This window comes from Aotus nancymaae, unplaced genomic scaffold (assembly GCF_030222135.1).
Source record: "Aotus nancymaae isolate 86718 unplaced genomic scaffold, 86718_ANA_hifiasm-v0.15.2.pri h1tg000014l, whole genome shotgun sequence".
In the NCBI taxonomy this organism is placed as follows: domain Eukaryota; kingdom Metazoa; phylum Chordata; class Mammalia; order Primates; family Aotidae; genus Aotus; species Aotus nancymaae.
In genome coordinates, this window is record NW_026988425.1 from 110159696 (window position 1) to 110180530 (window position 20835).

General features: G+C 52.6%; 1 protein-coding gene across 8 annotated transcripts in view; it reads right to left on the reverse strand.

Annotated features, from left to right (window-relative positions):
* Nucleotides 1–20545, reverse strand: part of NTRK3 (neurotrophic receptor tyrosine kinase 3) — a 379441-nt gene extending 358896 nt beyond the window's left edge. For all 8 annotated transcript variants that reach the window (XM_012438677.3, XM_012438675.3, XM_012438676.3 and 5 more), the window contains exon 1: nt 20261–20545. In XM_012438677.3, coding sequence (XP_012294100.2) covers nt 20261–20508 — 248 coding nt within the window. In that variant the 5' untranslated portion in view covers nt 20509–20545. The remainder of the gene's footprint in view (nt 1–20260) is intronic.
* Between the last annotated feature and the right edge of the window lie 290 nt (nt 20546–20835).

The window sequence follows — 20835 nt, forward strand, 5'->3', positions numbered from 1 at the left end:
ATCCATAATACTCCAAAACTAGAAAGAAACTACAGTTCCAAAAACAAGAGAACAGATGAACTCAGGTTACCCATACAATGTAATACCACTTAGCAATAAAAAGGAACCAAATACTGATATCTGCAACAATGTGGATGAATCTCGCAAACATTTCTGACAAACAGATATTCTATGATTCCATTTCTATGAAGTTGTAGAAGAAGAAAAAGTCATCTATTGTTGAAAAAGCCCAAAACAGGCTGAGCACTGTGGCTTACCCCTGTAAATCCAGCATTTTGGGAGGCTGAGTCAGGAGGATCACTTAAAGCCGGGAGTTCGAGACCAGCCTGAGCAAGAAGGTGAGACTGCATCCTCTATCATTTAAAAAAAAAATTTTTAAGAAAAGAGAAGAAAAATATCAACATAGGAGATAAGCTATGAAGATGAAAGACATACAGAGCGATATAATGGGCTCTGGAGACTTAGAAGGGGAAGGATGGAAGGGAGGAAGGAAGGGATAAAAACCTTCATATTGGGTCCAGTGTACACCACTCAGGTGAAACGTGCTCATCTCACTAAATTCACCCATGAAACCAAAAACCACTTGTACTCTGAAAGCTACGGAATAAAAGAAAATAAATAACAACAACAACAAAAAGAAACCCCAAAACGGTGACTGTCCCTGTGGAGGCAACGGCAGACGCTGACTAGGACGCGCGTGGGGAACTTTCCGGGGGATGGTAATGTTCTGCCTCTCACTGGATTTGGGTTCCACAGGCGCGTGCACTTGTCAAAACTCAGAATGTACACTTAAGAGTGATGCATTTCATTAAATATAAATATTAGCTCAAAAAAACGAGAAAACATTCAACTCTAATTTTATGCTATACATGCTCAAGTACTTTGAGGGAGCATACGAACATCCAGAATTTACTCCAAAATGCATCAGAAAAATAGGCCAGGTCAAGAAGTGGACAGAGGGTGGACAGATGGGTAGAAGGTGTGATGGAGTACAATATTCATTGCAGAGTCTAGGGCATACTTTTATGAATATTCACTTCCAAATTTTCAACTTCTCTGTATGTTTGAGGATTTTAATAATAAAATAATGGGATGAGAGGGATCCCACATAGTCACATGTCCCAAAGCCTTTTTTTTTTTTTTTTTTTTTTTGAGACAGAGTCTTACTCTGTCGCCAGGACGGAGTACAGTGGCGCCATCTCAGCTCACTGCAACCTCTGCCTCCGGTTTTAAGTGATTCCCCTGCCTCAGCCTCCTGAGTAGCTGGGACTATAGATGCATGCCATCATGCCCAGCTAATTTTTTTTTTTTTTTGTATTTTAGTAGAGACAGGGTTTCACCATGTTGGCCAGGATGATCTCGATCTCCTGACCTCGTGATCCACCTGCCTTGGCCTCCCAAAGTACTGAAATTACAGACGTGAGCCACTGCACCCAGACCATAGCCGTATTTTCTGACCCATGTTTTGGGAAGTTCTTTCTTACCGCTAATTCAAATCCCAAGCTGAAGGTCCCAGCCCACTGTCATTGTATGGGGGGGTGGAGGGATGCCTAACGCGGTTGCTGACACAAGTCTGGTGCTCACTGGTAGCTGTTGAAATAATTCGTTAATTAATTGATAATAGAGCTAGAAATCGTGCACTTCATATGTGAGTTGTTTTGCTTATTTACACCCGAGATCTAGATTTAAAACACAGAACTGTCCTGTGAACCCTTCTCAGACTTCGCACTGGCTTGCACGTGTCCTTCCCTTTATCCACCTCTATTTCATCTAAGAAAGTGCAGCTCCTTCCACAGGGCTCTCGCTTACATGACCAAAGCAGCAGCAACTTCGGGCATTCGCAGCAAGACACACCAAAAGAAAATGAGAGAAAAAGCCAGCTTTGATGAACTTCTGCAGAATTCCGCACTCAGAAACTCTAACAACAGCTTTTTGAATTTCATCAGGCGTGAAATTTTTTTGATTTATGATTGTTATATTTTTGTGACCGCCCCCCACCCCGCCAAAATTCCTATGCTGAAGTCCTAAACCCCCGTTCCTCGGAATGTAACCACATTTAGAGATCGGGTCTTTAAAGATGTGATTAAGTTAAAATGAGGTCATTAGGTTGGCCCCAATTCAAAATGACTGTTGTCCTTATAAGAAGAGATTAGGACACAGAGACACACAGAGAGAAGACCATGTAAAGATATAGTGAGAAGGTGACCATCTGCAAGCCGAGGAGGGAGGCCTCAGAAGAAACCAACCGTGCCGACACCTGCATCTTGGACTTCCAGCCTCCGGAACCATGAAAACAAATGCATGCTGTTTAAGCCACCCAGTCTGTGGGACCTTCTTATGGCAGCCCCAGCCAAGAAATACGAGGATTTTAATAATGTTTTTATTTCAAATTATAAATTTAGTGAGTATAATAATCTTTTCATTGCTTAGGGCTTCTAAAGTTTCATTATAATAAAGAAAAACAAAGGATTATCCATTAAATATGTTAGCTACCTATCACCTGGAATTAATGCATATTATCATTTTGTCAAATGCCAAGATCTTTACAAACAGAACACAAACATTACAGGTAAAGTTAAGAGCCCTGTACATACCCTTCTTTTCCTCTCTCCCACTCTCCCTAGAGGCCAAGATTGTTATGAAATTGGTTTGTATTCAGCCCATGATTTTATCTTTCTGTCTATAAACAATGTATTATATCGGTCATTGTGATGTTTAAGGTGTATATATGATATGTCACTCTCCAACTTATATTTTTCACTGGCATTATGTTTTCAAAATATAGCCATGTTGCTACCCAGAGGTTTTCACTGTAACTGCCGTACCGGAATCATCATATCGCTATGCCGTGAGTCAGCCCCTGATTCAAATGCTTCCTGATAACATTTCAGCTTGTTTTCAGTTGTTTTGCTCTTGCACACACTTTTGCAATAAACGTGGGAACACGGGCTATGGAGTCAGCCTGAGCTGCAATCCTCACTGTCATTTGCTGCTGTGGCCTTAGACAAGTTTTTGCGTCTTTTGGCCTCCATTTCCTCATCTGTCAAACGAGAGCAGTGCTCCACTCAGATAGTGGCTGTGCAGATTAAATAAGTGACCATGTATACTGCCAGGTCTGAACACAGTGCTTAACTCACAGCAGCTGCTAGCACTCTGAGCTCCAGGGAGTGGAAAGATAGAATAATCCATAAACATGGGTCAGGAGTTCGAGACCAGCCTGGCCAACATGGTGACACCCCATCTCTACTAAAAATACAAAAATTAGCCAGGTGTGGTGGTGCACGCCTGTAATCCCAGCTACTCAGGAGGCTGAGTCAGGAGAACTGCTTGAACCGGGAGGTGGAGGTTGCAGTGAGCCGAGATAGCGTCATTGCACTCCAGCCTGGGTAATAAGAGCAAAATTCCATCTCAAAACAAACAAACAAACATGGGTTTGGGCAACCAAGAACCTCTCAAAGGTGGGACTGCAGTGACAAGGAGGGCCCAGGTGAGCAAACTGGAGGCCAGAAGCCCTCCAGGCAGGGAAGTGGCCTGATCATGAGACTGAGACTGAACGGTGCTCAGAATGCTTGAGGAATGAACAGCAGATCAGCTTGCTGGAGCAGAGGATTCCCAAGGGGGAAAAAAGGAGGCAGGACTCCAAAGACGCACTGCAGCCTGAACCTGAATGGCTCTGAATGCCACAGAGAGAAGACTCAACTACACCTTGGGGGCAAGTGGGAGCCAAGTAAGGTTCTTGAGGTGCAGTTACAGAATGACTTATTCTACCTCCCAGATCATTTTTATAAATCCACTTGAGTCTGGAAGGGCATTCTGTAACACATAAGTGTGTGTTCATCTCTTAACTACAGATTGGATCACACAGGTCAGGGCAGGCTCAGATCAAGTCCAGCCCTGTAGGAAAGGTGAGTGTGAGGCCAAAGTCAGGAGAGAGGCAGTCACGACACCCAGGGTGCAGAGAGAAACAGAGAGAGAAGCCAGCACCAGGACAAGTCCTGGCACAATGTGCTTGGGAGTGGGTTGGTGGTATTCAAGAATGGAAGGATGATGACTTTTTGCAGTCTAAGAAGTCTTATTCATAAAAATGTTATGCAGAATACCGCCCGCCTCTGATCTCACTCCAGGGAGTGCAGTGTGAAAGCCATCAATAGCAACAGTCATTCTCAGACTGTGGTCCTGGACTTGATGCGAATTCCCAGGCCCGACAGCCGATCTTCAGAATCAGAAACTCTGGGGTGGGGACCAGCAGTCCGTGTTTTAACAGCCCTTGGTGATGTGCGTGCACGTCAAAGCTTAAGAACCACTAGGGTCTGGTCTCCAGAATAAGCAGACACACACGCACACACTCACACACATAGACAGACACACAGAAACACACACACACACTCACACACACACATGCAGGAACAAGGCTCCCACGCACCTGTGGGAGAACAACCGCGCCGCTCCCTCCCCCACAGGATTGCCCCAGAGAAACCCAGGGCTGCTGCAGCTGTAGGGCTCCCCTGCTTTCTCACCCCGTCCCCGAACACCCCCATAGAAACATCACAAGTCAGAGCTGGAAGGGAATCTCAAAGATCACCTAGTCCAGCTCCCTGATTTTAAATATAAGAAAACTGAGACCTTAGAGATGACAATCCCTGGCCCCGACTCACCGATAACCTGGTGGCAGTGATGGGACACACAGGCCAGCCCACTCCTGCCGTGACTCAGGGGACCCTTCAGTGAGGATGTGGCCAAAAATTCTGTCTATGAATCTCAAGGATCTCAAACTCCACTGGGTCCTGAGGGCTCCTTCTACCCCACCCTCCTTACCACTACCAGAGTCAAAAACCAGAACAGCACGGCGTGTGTCCTGTGGGCCCGCTTACCGTGGAGGCTGGGGCTGGCAGGAAACGGAAGCGGGTCTGTAATACAGGGCTGCCCGCCTGGCTCTGGAGTAGACAAATCTCAGCTCTGCCACTTCCTAGCTGAATCACCTAGGGCAAGCAGCAAGCTACTTAGTCACCCTGTGCCTCAGTTTTCTCCCCTATAAAGTGAGGATGATTGTGGGACCTGCCTTGTTCCTGTGATGAGAATGGAAGGGGGTTAAAAGATCCCTTAAAGGAGTCCCCAGAGCCGTCATCACACAGCATTTGCTCTCACCATGATGAGCTCAGGTTTCTCTAGAAGATTCCTCCAACGGGCTGCCCTGCTGAGAGCAAAGCCCGAGGCCCACAGAGGTGTGCAGAGCAGTGAGAACAGCATGCCCAGCATTCTGGACGGAGCGTGTGCACCCTCACCAGGCTGGGAGGGCCGCTGTGGGTCTGGGGGACATTCTGGTGCAGGAAACAAGCCTGTTCTAGTCCACAGGTCTTTACTGAACACTGACGAAATGGGGGGCTCTTGGGGACAGAGCTGAATGAGCCTCAATGCCAGCCTTCAGGAGCTCACCGCACAGTGAGGCAACAGGAACATTAACAAGCTAATGCCAGACCAGACACATCGTGGGGCTCCAGACAGTGTCAGCTGCCCGGACTGAGACACCAGCTGTGCCACCCTCTTTGTCCGGTGACCCCCAGGGCAGGTAAGAACATAGAGGGCAGTAGAGGGCAGCAGGGTGGGGCCCCAAGGCCAGAGCATACCCGCCCAGACTGCAGGCAACAGCAGTCCTGAGTGCGTGACAGGAGGAGGGCAGGGACATCAGTCACCTGTGTAGAGACACAGTCTGCAGCTCATGGATGGGGGTGATGGGCACAGGGAGGAGTGACCAATCATTTCCAGGGAGACAGAACATGACCCTGGAAAATGAACCCTAGATGCGATCCAGGGAGGCATGAAGTCACTCCCCTGCCGCTTCTGCTCCCCCAGGGCCCAGGGAGCTGCTGTGCGCTAGAAAGGAGAGAGGGTAGGCCCTGGTCAGGTTCATCCAGGGACAGGGGGCATGGGACAGGTCAGTAGCTGGCTGGGCGGAGTGTCAGCTGGGTGCTGGGAGCAGGAAGCGGGCTACCCTGCAGGACCATATGGAGGTAGTCTCCATCTGACCTGCACCTCACCCCACCCAGGCTCACCTCCACCCAGCACAGCGGGGAGAAAGGCTGCCCCTTCCCAGCACCTCCCGATGGACTTTTCTACCAAGAACATGGCCACGGGGACGGATGGAACCTACCACGCACTCCCAGCACACGTGACCCACCTCCCCTCTCTAGACGTCAATTTCCAGGCGCAGGGAGAGGGGAAGAGCTGCTGCTCGGCCGCACACATCCTAGAACAACAGGGACAGAGGCCTCCGCGGCCCTGCTCTCCACCGCTTTCCCAGCTCTCCCGCGGAGCTGGCCCTTCGGAGGCTCACCAATAAACCCATGTTGGATAAACACAAAAATAGAGAAACGAATGAACAGCCGCCTGGGAAGCGCACAGGGCAGCCTGCCCGCGGACACGGTGGCGCTTGGCTTTGCTCCCTCCCTGTCTCACGGCTCCCTGTCTCCCCGGCCGCTCTCCCTCCCAGGCTTCCTGGGGTCACCTTCCAAATAAACCACCGGCGCCCCAAATCTTCATCTCATACAGGCAGAGGGAGAGGGGAAGAGATGAAACTCACTTCTCTTGCCTTTCTGTGGGGCCTTGGTGAGCAACCCCAAGGTCAGTGAGTCTACTTCTCAGCCAGGAACACCATCTTGACGACTCAAGCACTGTTACCAGCATTCGATAAACCTGGGAGCAGGTAAATCTAGAAGTCTTAAAACTCCATTTAGGAAAATTGTGCCCTCTCCACCTTAGGGAAGCCACATTTCCGTATACATAAATTTTTCATTCAACTTTACATTAGATCCATTTTCTAAAATTCTGCCCCTGCTTCTCCTGAGATAACCCTTTCAGCTGTAGATCATCTGGAAGGAAGATGCCTCCCTCCATTCAACTGTAACTCCAAGAAGGAATTAGTACTGCGGTCTTTTGTTTTCTCAAGGCTGTGCCTCAGGGCTCAGGATGGGCCTGGCCCAGGACTGGTGCAAGGCTCTAGGATGAAAGGGGGCAGACTCCCCTCCTCTCTGGGTCCCGCAGAAGGAAGAGCCAGGCTGGCCCTGCTAGCAAACCTGCTCATTCTCCCCCAGCAGTCCAGATGCTAGGATGGGCTTTGGCAAGCTGCAAGGCAGGCGGCCAGACACCTGGGCACCCCACAGCCTAGGTACAGATGCAGCACAGCAGTCACCATGGGTCGAACACACTGCCAATGCCAGGCCTCCATTAGCTGTCTGTTACGCACTTGGAAGACAGTCCTTTGGAAAGCGGAATATGGGGCTGCCCCTCTAACACCTGCCCAGCCATGGGAGCCAGAAGTCCCCACAGGACATAGGCCCCTCCCATGGAGGAGGAGGAGGAGCTGCAGCTGCAGCCCCTAAACATTAGGCCCTTCTTTCCACCCTCTTCCTTCCAGGGGCTTTGAGGAACTCTGAGCTGATCTCCTCTTCCACTTCTTTCTTGCTCCTGAGTGCCTCCAAGACGAGGTTTCTGCCAAGAGAATAAAACCACACCCCTCCTCCACGCCCTTGCCCCCTCCCCACTCATGTGATTTCCCTCTCTGTGTCTTATTGCCACATTTGTTAAAATGACTGCCACTTAAGAGGTGGCAGGGAGTCAGAAACACAATCTGGAGCAAAGCTGCTATTAAATAACTTCCTGAGCCTGGCCCGTCTGCCAACGCTCCCTCCTGGATCTCAGGTGGAGAAATGAAGAAGCTGCAAGGATGAGAGCCAGGGACACCCCAAGCCAGCCTCAGAACCACCCCTCTGCTGAGAGGAGGCTGCAGCTCCTTCACCAGTAAAGCCTGAAGCTTAGCAGTGACCCCCTACCTCCGCTTCTCACTTGATCCCATCCCCCATACCACACACACACACACACACACACACACACACACACACTCTGAGCAAAATGTACTCAGTCATGTCTGACACTCAAATTAAAGCTATAAGGGCCTTCATCAACCAGACCAACCCCTACCCTTCCCAGGTAAACAAACTGAGACTCAAAGACCTGGAGTCTCTTGGCTAAGGCCAACCAGATGGACTGTATTAAAGCATCTCAAAAAAAGTGGTACCCCAGGAAAACACCAGAAAGGCTCTGGTTTGTAGGTGCCAGAATTGTTTCGTTACAATCAAATCAGTCAGTTGCCCACGTGTTTTCTTCAGTTGTGACCTCGTACTGTGGACCCCAGCAAGAAACATCCCCAATAGCCATCATCACACGAATGCCCTCAGAAAAATGTCCTCACCTAGCAGTTGAAGGGGAGAAGCTCTGCTAAGGAAACCTCTGAAGCCAGCATCCACTAACCCTGACTCAGCCTCATCTGGCCGGGACAATCCTCCCCACACCACCCGCAAGTTCTTGCTGTTCTCCATGCCAACCACTGGGTGTCACTGCTGCCCCCCATGAATGGGAACCATAGAGGGTTCGGGGGGAGGTGGGGGCGGTTAAGGGCATCTCATAGGTATCTCCGGGGCGTGACCTAACTTGATATTTCTCCCAGAAAGAGACAGATGACCAGCCACGTTCCAGATGCTGCTCCACCATGTTCCAGACGCTGCCCTCACACATCTCCTTTAATCCTCACAGCACCATCCCACAGCAACACCTCCCAATAACACCTTACTTTGCAGTGAAGAAAATGAGGCCCAGAAAAATTAAATAACTTCCTCACAGTCAAAACAAACAAACAAACAAACAAAAAAAGCAAGGAGGAAGGCAAGGATTGGAACCTGAGATTGATGCCAAATTCCATGACCTTTTTACTACACAATTTAGCCTCCTTTGAGCTATCAGTCTCAGTGCTGTCGGCTCTGGCTGAACCCAGCTGGTTTGCCATGACCCCGAAGAAGATGGCACCTGGGAAGAAATTCATCAAAGGCGCAACTCACAAGAGGACAGTCTCCACAGCCCTTCCCTGCAGAAATCATGGTCTAGTGCCCTCTTGTGGCCTAACGTGGAACTGGGATGAATGTCCACGGGGCGGGGGGCTCTCATGGGTGGATTGGAGGGATTTTAGGTCATCCTATCCCATTGGATTTCTAAATTCTTTCTACCAGGGATGGTCCTGAAGCCCCCTCTTCAGACAAACATTGGATTACAATAGCCAAGAGGGAATCAGCTAGTGAACGGGAAGCTACATAGGGTAAAAATAGCAACAAAACCACATCTGCAAGAGGCTGGATGCTACTAAATGACCCTGGATAGAGATTTCTGCCATCCAGATTTCTGGGGCTGCAGAGTGGGGGAGCCAGGTAGCAGAAAGGCTTTGCCCGGCACACTCCGACACTTGGGATTCCAGGGTCCCCTATCAGCAGGAGCTGTAACAATCTCCCCGTCCTGTGGCAGGCATGTACCTCAGCCACTTTGTCCCTTTGTCCAAATATACGCCATCCTAGTCCTTCTGTGGCCTCCTTCAGCTTTGTCCACAGGCTAGCTCCCTCACGCACCTTCCTATAATCCCACTCTACAAGGACCTGGAAGCGTCGCTGCCCATCACCTCTTACGGACTCCTGGGGGCCACTCACCAGTTTGGCTTCTGTGTAGCTATCACATGCCAGGCACCCACCATAATCTCATTCAACCCTCACAACCACTCTATCAGACGGATATAGCTAACCAGATTTCTCAGATGAGGAAACTGAGGCTTGGAAATGTTAAGTAACGTGCCTAAGCCTACACCAGGGCAGAGCCAGGATTTAAACTGAAACATTTTGACCAAAGAAGCCTCTACTCTTCCCGCTACACCAAGCCACCTCTCAGACAAAGGAACCTCTGAAAAGTTCGGGGTACAGGAATTGGTCTAACCAAATACCCTGGATTAGAAGATGTATCTATTTAGGGTGTGAAGAATGAGCTGGAGGCAGGAGAGACTGAATGCAGGAAGAACAGATGAGGGCTATAAAAAGTATGCATGCCTGTGGGGAAGAGGTTCTGGAGTATAGTAATAGGAAGAGACACAAGAGTTTTACACACACACACACACACACACGTGCTCATTGAAATCTTACAATAATCCTGCCTTATTTTTATTTTCATATGAGAAAACTGAGGATCAACAAGGCCAAGTAGCCAGGCCAGGGTCCCAGCAGGTAAGAGGCAGAGTCATGATCTGAAGCTTCATTTAGTAGTTGCCATAAGTAAGTAGGGTTGTGAATGCAAACGATCTCTGGCCCACTAGGAGGGCCATAATGTCAGCTTCCTTCCTGCTCTTCAGTGGACTAAACTTGAAAAACTATCAGAAGGAAGGAAGTGGGGAAGACTGATCACAACAGAGAGGACCCTGCCTGGAGCCCCGGGTCAGGGATCTGGGAGCAGATTCTCAGGAAAGAGCCACAGGCCCCAGACCCGAAAGCTCCGCACCCACCCCAAAAGCAGCAGACCCCGTCTCTAAAGTTGATAACCTCGTTAGTGGGAGGAGGCTCATTCGTGCATGGAACAAGACAGCACCTGCTCAAATAAAGACTGCCTGGGACAGATGGACGGGCCAATGGTACTCACAGAAGCACTGTCAAAACCAGCCTGTCCAGGCAGAGCCCATGACCCTGGTTTGCAAGGCACTTTCGTACTCATCCCTGTAAATGGTCATCTCTGAAAGCAGACACAGGATGTGGAGAGGTTAAGAGAAGGCGCCAAGCTCTCGTTCTAGTCAATGCCAGGGCCTGCTATTTTCTGAGCACTACTTGTTGTCCGGTAATTTCCAAGCTTAAGTTGAGCGGCAGGGAGAGGGGAGAGATGGCCCCACACTTGGGCCAGGGTATCAAACAGCCTGAGGGCATACATAAAGCTCGCTTCCCAAGGCCAGGCACAGTGGTTCACGCCTGTAATCCCAGCGATTTGAGAGGCCAAGGTGGGCAGATCACGACATCAGGAGTTCAAAACCAGCCTGACCAACATGGTGAAAACCTGTCTCTACTAATAATACAAAAAAATTAGCTGGGCGTGGTGGCACGCACCTGTAATCCCAGCTACTTGGGAGGCTGAGACAGGAGAATTGCTTGAACCAGGGAGGCAGAGGTTGTTGAGAGCCGAGATCACCCCACTGCACTCCAGCCTGGACAATAGCGTGAGACTCCATCTCAAAAAAAAGAAATAAAAAATAAAAATAAAGCTCGCTTCCTCCATGATACTAGCCTCACAGCTTCTCTGTCCCCCAAAGCCTGTGGTCTTCCTGGGCTACCTCCCATGCATTCACCCCATTATCCTCTGTGCAAATGTGCTGATTTCTCCTGCCGCTGCGGAGAGAAGGCAGGAAGGAGACACGCCAGGTCGCTTTCCTCCATCCAAGGCACTGTCCCAGCCACCTCCTTTCCAGGAAGCCAGGGGCTGGTGAGCCAGAAAGCCCAGGTCCAGGAGTCTCACATCCCTGGACTGCAAAGATGCAATGGAAGCAGGGCCACCGCGGCAGAGAGATGCCCCTCCTAGAGGAGCGGCGACCTCCCTGCTCAGCCCTGGCTCAGGAAAGGCTCTGAGAGCCAGGGCTGACAATGCACTTCTCACCAGGCTAGCGCCGCACGCCCGGATCCCGCCCTGAGAAGCCACCAGCCCAGGACCGTCTCGTGCGCCACACTGCCCTCTGGTGGCCACCGGGAGTGTAGACGCAGAGGGAAGCCAAAGTCTTGAAGGTCTGTGTTCAGAGACCTCAGACACGATGTGCAGGGAACACAGGAGAGAGGCACTTGTGCCTTGGCCAAGACGCTCCCAGACACACGCACACAGCCTGTTTCCCGCCGCAGGTGGCCGGGTTTAGGACTTCGAGGCTAAGATTGCTCCCCTCGTGTTCCCCCCTTCTCTGTAGCACTGTAAAGGCTCCTTTCCAGTCCGTTTTGTAAAAGCCTGAACCCCTCAGTCCCAGGACAGACACCAACAGTGGGTGGAGACCCACACCAGCTAGGGAGGCAGGCCGTTCGTCCAGGGCTGCCTTGTGCCAGGAACTCACTGGGCGATTGGGCCATATCAATTCACCTCTCTTGAGCCCTAAGTTCTTTCTCTGTAAAACAATGTTTGGCCCAAAAAATTTCTGAGCCCTGTTTCCAGATCTAGTAATTTACAGCTCAAAGTCTTGATCTTCTCCCTAACTCAGAAATCTTCCCAGTGGTCTAGAAAAGGAAATAACCAGTGTGGTACCAAATTATTTCCAGAGCCCAGCGAATACATCATTGCATAGGTCTGAATAGGACAACGACCCTGCTGGGAGCCAGGCTGGAGAGTTCCATGACCTCAGCTCTCAGAAGTGGAAACTGAGGCCAGTGGCTGAGCGATGACGAAGCAAGCTCATACAGCCAAGAAGCAGTGAAAGTGAAAAGTGCACCAAACCCTGCCCGACCCATTTCAGCTGTTTCATGGAAGAAAGTTGCATCTCTCTCACATGCTCAGAGCTCATCCCTATGGAGAGAGAGATGGAGCTTCCATGAGCAATGAAGGTAGAGAGATGGGATCAGGTTGCAGGGGGACAAAGGCTGCTTATTGTGGAGGGGATGAGGGAAGGACTCAGAAAGAAGCTCTAAACATCATCTTCCAACTCCAGCTGCCCAGCACTTTAGACACCCCCACCTTCTGCTCTGAACCCAGAGGTGGTCCTGGCACCCCAAAGCTCTACCTGGGAGAAGCCCGGCAGCCCTCCCCTCTCCCATCCAAGCTCTTGCTGGCCATGAACGCCAGGGGCATAGTCCTGCTGACCATGGCTCAGCCCAGACAGAAGCTGGCTGGGACCCAGCCACCAGCTTCTTGAATCTCAGCCAGTCTCGGCTGGCACCTGTTCTGCTGTGGGCTGACCTGATCTCAGAGGCCAGGACATCATGGCGTGGACAAGGAGGCCTGGGAAGAGGGCGTGGCTGACACGGCCTCAGGGGAAACTCTGTTGGGAACAGGTCAGGAGGAGAGACCAAAAGCCTCCCCCTACCAGAGAGGCCTGCCTGGGACAGTGACAGCAGCACTGTTTGGCCATCGCCACACCCATAATTATCCTATTTGCCTTCCCCTCCAACTGCAGCCAGGGTAATGCTCACCCAAGGAACTGAAATGTGGTAAACTAAAGGATTGTCCTAGACTTGTACATCAACTCATTTATTTTTAACTTATCATAATAGTAATATATTCGTATGTGCGTGCGTGTATCCATTTATATGTATATGCTAGTACTGCAGAAGAGCACAGGCGATATAGCTTAATATTTCAATGCCAGCCTGCTTTGCCATTTACTGGCTGCATGAAATTAACCGAGTTAAGTTCCTTCCCTCCAGTCAGTTTCCCCATCTGGAAAATGGAGCTAATAAAGGTACTTATCTTATGGGGGTTGACGTGAGGCCACCATGGGGTATTAGCCTTCAAGTGCTTGGCACCGTGTCTGGGACATAGTAAGTGCTGAGGAAACGCTAACGGTTGTTACCACGCACTCAGTAGATGCTAGCTGGCATTAGTTATGTATCCACAGATTTCTCTTTGTCAGACATGACCCAGGGCACTGAACTTCAACAAGGTGCTTATATAATGTTGCTGTTAGTATTATCCATTTCTTATGGATAAGGAAATTGAGGCACAGAGGGGGAAAGGGATTTGATCAAAGGTAGAGGAGCTGCTAGGAAAACTGGGCTTAAGGAAATGGCAGCTGCCATGCCTGATGATGCGCGTCTGGGGAAGGAATCCTGAATCTCCCACCAGCTAGACTCTGGGACACTTATGATGGGACAAGCCAGGGGCCGAGGTGAGGCCGGGGAAAAGGACCGGCTCCCCAGCCTGCGGAGCCCCAGGTTCTCCAGCCCTGTCTGTGAACGGAGCTCAGCAGAAGGCCTCCTCAACTTGATTTCTAATTGGTGGGGGCTGCAGGCTACAAGGAGCCCTGGGGCTGCCAGCTTCACAGAGTTGCTGCCTCTGGGGACCCTGAATTTGGAAACATGGCCTCAGAGGGAGACACAGTCACAGGGGAGGCTCTGGCTTTGACAAAGTGCCCAGAACAGGAGCCAGCGCTGAATAGAAGGCTGCCCCAGCACCTGGGAGTGTGCCTGGGAAGAGGAGTATTCAAGTGAGCCAGGGACCCCAGAGAAGTCCCTGCCCACTCTGGGCCCTGGGACCCTCATGGGTGACACGAGGGAGAAGATGACCACAGTGGTCCTTTCCAGCTCTGAATTCTGTGAGTCCTGCACTTAGAGGCAGCAGAAATGGGAAGCGCCTCCCCGGGGGTTCTCAGGACGCCACCAGGCCCTGAGCTTTGCTGATAACCTCACTGGAGTCTTCACTCCTTATGACCCAACCCGTCAAAGAGCAGCTCCCAACACGCCAGGCCGCCAGGAGGATTTGTGTTCCTCGAAGTTGAGGTAAGCAAGGCTCAAAGGGTGACACGTGGCATGAGCTGATCACTCAGGGGCTCACCAACATCTCAGCGGCTGAGTCCAGCCTCTATCCCGGCCACTCTTTAACCAGATGCTGCAACACTCAGCCACCCTCTGCAAGTCCCTCAAAGATGGGTCATTCCCGCAATGCTGCCCTTTGGGTGGAAAGAAACTTTGTACATGAAAATGCTCTGCACCTTCCTTCTCAACAAGCCATAGAAGGTCCAGCTGAAAGGGCCATGTCCGAGAAAGCATGAAGCCAAGAGCACCCGCGAGCCGGTCAGAGAAGCCCCGGCGGGACCAGACTCTGGACTTTCCCATTTCTGAGTCCCAACGGCACGACCACCTGAGACACTAGATTTGTTCTTCATTTTGTTTTCTTAATCTGTAAAATGGGACAGTTAAGCTCTGCTTTTATACTCCAAGCAACTGTCACAAAAATTAACTCAACAGTCGTAAACTAAAAATAATGATATGCCTGATGGGGGCATCATGGAGGTGAAGAATTTGCTACACCGGGATAAAAAGGCAGGATCCTGGCAGGGACTAACTAGAAGCCCATCCTTGAAGAGCTGGCCTGGCCCCCAGGAGGGGGCTTTTGGGCCTTGGGAACTCTGATCCGGAATTGAGATCCCCCACCCCACCCAGCTTAGCCCCTCCTCACATTGACCCCGCCCCCTATCAATCAACTCCTCCTTGGCACGGCACCAAGGGGGAGCCAGGGGCTTCAGGACCATCTCTCCTGTCACCACCCCATCTCCTCCTGAAGTGCCAACCCTCCCAGTCACAAGAGCAGTGGGTACCAAGCTGTTCTGATCATGCATGATTTAGCCATCAACCTAAAACACTGATATTTATATTAAATTACATGTTTATATATCTATCATCTATACATTATATAGGAAATATTCTCTTTTCTAGGCAAGAATAATTTGCAGTCGAAGTTCTAATGTTTTCTTCTCACACCCAGGGGAGAGCCGCGCTCCAGCAACGGGCTGAAAGCTTTGCAGAGGGACCTCTTTTCCTGGCTGTGAGCCCAGGGTGCAGATGGGGAGTCACGAAGCTGGGTGTCCAGGCCCTAATGAGAGGCTGCAGGCCCCAGCACATTCTTGTTAAATATGCCATTTGGTCTGGGCAGTTGACTCTAGATAGTGTCATGTGTCACAAATGGTGTCAAATTCTGGGTGGTCCGTTTGCTAGAGGTGGGAAGGGAAGGAAGAGGAGAAAACCGGTGTCCCAAGGTCAGTGAGGGAGTCACCATCACAAGGGTCACTGCCATCCCAAGGAGGGGCCCTTAAAAGTGTCCTGGCTGAGCCTCCTGGGAGAAGTTCCCTGGGCCCCGAGATGACATTTGTCCGAGTTGGAAGAAACACTGCCCCGTGGCCTCAATTCATAGTTAAATTTCCAGGCTCCAGAAGTCTACAGGTCCCTGATATGGCTCACAGGGGGCTAGGGACAGAGCTAAGGTGGGATTCATATGATTCATCACTTTCTCTAATCCTACCCTGCCGCCAGTCAACTGGAGGACCCAAGGGGAGGCTGGAGACCTGCCCATGACCCCTGTGCAAGCCACCCATGGGAGCACCTGGGATGGGGACCCAGGGCCACAATGGAAATGCCATGATATTGGCAAGGGCCATGCCAAAAGAGGGCCTCAGGCTACACACACCCCACCCAAGAGCCAGCTGAGGTGGGGCCCTGGTCCTTTTGCACAGTTGACAGAAGCAGCAGCTGGCAGGGACTGGCAAGGCAAGGACAAGGGGCATCCCAGGAGAGCGCGTCAGGCCCTCCCTTGCTCATAGTAGCACCTTCCGTTGAGCCAGGCAGTGGGGTAGTAGGAGCCTTCTAGGACCCTAAGGAACCTTCTGGGTTGCAGGCTCAGCCCTCCTGGGGCCAGTAGCCCAGCACTCTCAAATCTCAAAACAGTGGCCACGGCGGGCTGGGTTTTGCCCAAAGCTGTCATGGCCTCGGGTCCCACGGAGCTGCAGAGCAGATGCTCTTTGACCCCAGGGTGAAGGACAGAAGCTTGACCTGCTGGGCTTCCTGGGGTGGAGGGTCCTGGCTCTGGAGACACGAACAGCCTCTCCTTGGCGGAAACCCTCAGGGCCTCAGGAGACCAAGTGCCCCAGGTGTGATCCTGGAAGTATCTTTCTCTGGAGCTGTAACTACTCCCGCTTCCAAATCTCATGTCAATATCCCCTCACATTTCCACCTTCCTCTCTCAGGTCTAGTCCTAATCCTGGGGCTCTGCGTATCTCACTGTGCCTACGGAGAGGAAGCCCCATGATGCCTTTGGGGACTGGCTCATACCCTGCCGGGTCATTGTCAAGGCTGGATATCCCCTTGATCCTTAGAAAGAATGAGACTCAAGGAGCCAGCACAGCAGCCAAACCCCGGAATGATCCTTCAGCCAGCCAGAAGAGGGCCTTCAGGGAGGGCCATGGAAATGAAGGGACCAGAGAGCTGCCAGACGCCAGGAACCCTTTGGGGGCTCAGGGTGAGACCCAGCTGGTGACTCAGAGTTCCAGCTAAGAGCCCAAGGTCTTTGCAAACAGAAGTATCCAGCCCAACCACGCCATCCTCTCCCCCTTCATCTTCTTTCTAACAGCCAAAGGCCATATCATTCCGACCCAGCCCCAGGCAGGCCTGGCCTAGCAAGCAGCCCAGTCAGTCAGTCCACCATAGCCACCACCCTCCTGCCTTTGTGACGTCACAGCCTGGTTGGGTGTGGCTGCGCATGGACCCTTCCAGGTCCCATGAGGTTCCTGCATCAAGAGCTGCAAAGGCAAAGGGATTGGCCTCCTGGGCAGAAAGGGGCCAAAAGGGAGGGCCCTCTGGAGCAGTTTGGCTCTGGGAGAGGTGGAAATGAGACCCACAATTCTGCTCCGATGCCGTGCAACTGATTTCCTCCATATACTAACAGGGCAGCAGAATGGGGAGACGGCCTCCCCGATCAGAGGCAGTTCCCAGCCAGCTTCCTGGGATGGCCACACAGGGATCACTCCACACACCACCCCTGAGAAGCAGAACCACAGGGAAACCTCTTGTCCCTCTCGAAACTCAGGTACCATCAGTTCAGCCCTTGAAGGAAGGACCTTGAAACATTACAGCCTGAAGAACAAGAGGGTGAAACTGTGGAGCCTCATCATCTTCTTCTACCCAGAGCGTGCCCAAGTTGTACCCTGAGCCATCCACCAGCGTCCAGAGCTTCAAGCCAATGGGAAGCTGGGGGACCTCTTGACCCCACTGCCTTGGTAACATCAGAAATCTCAGGAGCACCTCTCCAGCAAGACAACAGGCTTCAACTGAAGCCCTCTTCCCAAGCCACACTAAAACAAGAACCAACCCCAGCCGAGGGTGCTCCTCTCTGCCCACAGGCGTCTCTTCCAGCCTGCTCCACATGCAGGCCTGCACAGTGGGGGTCCCTGTTGGAGGTGTGTGCCTGGGGAAAGTCACCACCCCAAGCCTCCATTTCCTTGGAAGTCAGACAGGGATGGGGAAGCTGACTTCCCCGTGGTGAGCGTGAGTCCCCGTCCTCTCTCCAGCTCTCTGGCTCTGGAGTGGAAATCTGGGCCCTTCTCGAGTTCGGTCAATACCAGCCATAGATATAACAGGGCACTGGGGAGAAGATGGGGCGAGGAGAGGTCATTCAACCCATGACCTCTGACCCTCTCCAACCTGCCGCTGGCACGGCTCCTATGGGAATCCAGTTCTCTTGTTCTTTGGTGTTGGGGTGGATTTAGAGAAAGGGGTCCTGATGGCCTGTCGGAGCCCAAGTCCTGAAACAAGAATGGGGACACGCACACTCCCTGCTCACTATCCTTCCAGATGCCCTCCTGAGGGCCCCCAATGCCAGAGAGGGAGAAGGCCACCCCAGTCCCTCCCATCATGGACCTTTCTGGCAGCCTAGAAAGGCTAAGCCAACTCTTCCCTATGAGACTGCTTCCCCAGGCATCATCTTCAGAGGAGCAACACCTCTGTGTGGCTATAAAGAGCCTACGTGATTATGACCATCCCTGCCTCCCACTGGCTTTCTACAGATAGACACTTGTTCTCCTTGGAGCGGAGAACAAGCTGGATGCAGCACACCCACTCCCAGAGACCCAGGCTGGGCACCAGGGGCCCCTTCTTCCAACCCTTAGCCCACCCCTGGAAATCTCTAGGTCTGGCTCCGAGCACCAAGATTGGCCACTCAGCTCCCACCTTCACCACCCCCACTCACTCCCCAACACCCACCCCCTACACACACACAGCCCCAGTAATCCACTTCCACATCTGAGTTTCCCTGACGATCTCACTCTGAGCCCTTCTCCCTGCATCCTTGGGAATGCTGGAAGCCTGTGGCCTGCAAGCGGGGAGAGGCACAACTGGGTCTGTCCTCTGTTTCTCCTGCCCTCCCCCTGCCCCCCTACCCCTTGGCTGTTTGTCTTGTCATCTCTGGATGGGTTGAAGGGGGTGAGGGGGTGAACAGCAGAGCTGAGATATGGGTCAAGCTTGTCTCCTGGGCCAGGAGTCAGAGACATCTCCTGGGCTATCCATTTCCCTCAAACTGTCAGTTGCAGGAATGCGAGCAGAGGCTCCATTAAGCCGAGAGGGCTGGTGGGCTTTCCAGAGAGCAGGACCGCAATTCCTCCAGGCTTTGCAGCCCCATGGCCCTGGGCTCAAGCAAGGGGAGGGGCTCCCAGAGCAGCACCAAAGGCAGGTCCGGCCCCCTTGAGTCCGTCCAAGGGGTAAAGAGCCACCCTAAACGTCTTCCTCCAGACCTTGGCCAGGACCTCAGCACAAACACTTCTCAGCTGCCTACCCACTCCTGGGGGTCCCCAAGGGCTGGGAGCCTTGGGAGGAAAGAGGTGAGAATTATCCTCTGAGCAATTCTAGTGCAGTCCACACCCTTCTCTGGGGTGGTAGGTTGGGAGGGGGTCACCTGGCCTAGGTCAGCCGAAGAAAAGAGGAGCAGACTCTGGTTTCTGAGCCCTCGCTCTCTCCGCTCCTTTGCTTCTGCTCCCATCCCCACCAAAGAAAAATAACAAGGAGAAAAGAGCAGGCCACCACTGGTCTCCCTTCGACCCGGCAGAACGAAGCAAAAGCCAGCCAGAGTTGAATGTTCCAAACGAACCCATCCCCACGATCATACAAGAAACCCCCCTCCCCAAAACACATGTCCTCTCCTCTCCCTGCGCCATCCTGACTCAGAATTATCCGGCGCAGTTATCGAAGCCCAAACTGGGAAAGGATCTGTAGGCGCCCAGATGCAGATGAGGGTGGCAAAGGGGGTGTCTCGGAAATGCCCAAAATGGGGCTGGAGAGGGCGGGCTGCAGGAGGGGAAGGGAAGAGGTAGGCGTCCATGACGGCCTCCACGCGTCCAAAGTCTCCCCGTGAGCAGCCAGCTCCCAACTTGTTTACTTGTCAGCGTGTTCTGCTGTTTCCAAATGGAAATAGTTAAACACCTCGGCTGGATCGCGAGCAGTCTCTATCTGTCACCATCCCTGCCGGCTAAGCGCCGCCACTGCCTCCGCCACTGCCGCCGCCTCTGCCAGAGAATCGAACCTTGTCTACTTTATTCCACTTGAGCGTGGCCAAACTGTTGCTATTTAGTGGGGGGCAAAAAAAAACCCGATTTGCACCCTCGAAATGAGCTAGCAGCGGGTGGGGAAGAGCAAGCAGGAGCTGGGCCCCGCTTGCCCTCGGCGGCCGGGGTCCTCTCCAGGGAGAGCCACACACACGCATCGCCGGATCGCGCCTCGCCAGGGCCGGAGTCACCTGGAATGCGCAGCCCGGGAGCATCTCCCGAGCCAGAGCGAGCCTGACGCGCGCCCAGCGGGCAGCAGGCAGCAGCGAGCTGGGGCGGGCAGAGGGCCGGCTCCCGGCTGCGGGCAGCGAGAGGGAGACGCGGAGCGTGGGGGGAGACGGGCTGGGGAGCGGCCGCCTGACTTACATGGAAGTGATATTCCTTGAGATGTCCGTGATGTTGATGCTGGCGTTCCCATTGCTGTTCCCTGAATCCTGCCCTTCCAAGAGGGGGAAGAGGTTCCCATCGTCCGGCCGCCGGCAATTGATCTCAGTCTTGCTGCAGACACAATTTGCAGGGCAAGCCAGCACGGAGCCCACATAGTCCAGCCAGACGCTTCCCAGCAAGAAAATCCGCCAGAAACTACACTTGGCTGGGCAAAGAGAGACATCCATCTCCGATCGCTGCTTCTAAAAAAGAGGAGGAGGAGAGGAGAGGGGGGTGGGGTGGGGGGAGTGGGGAGAGCAGGGGGGGAAGGAAACAAAGACGGTGAGGGAGGGGGAAGGGGGAGGGGGGCCTCTGCCTTTGAAACGCCGAGTGATCAGATGCAAAATCCTTCAGCGTCTGAAACCATCGCGGCCGCCGCCGCCGCCGCCGCCGCCGCCGGGTGGGAGCCGCTAGGAGCGCCTAGTGGCGCGGTCTGCCGGGCATGGTGGCCGGCTCAGCGATCGCTGACTCGCCGGGTCCGGGGGCTCTGGAAGCGAGGCACGCTCTCCGACTCC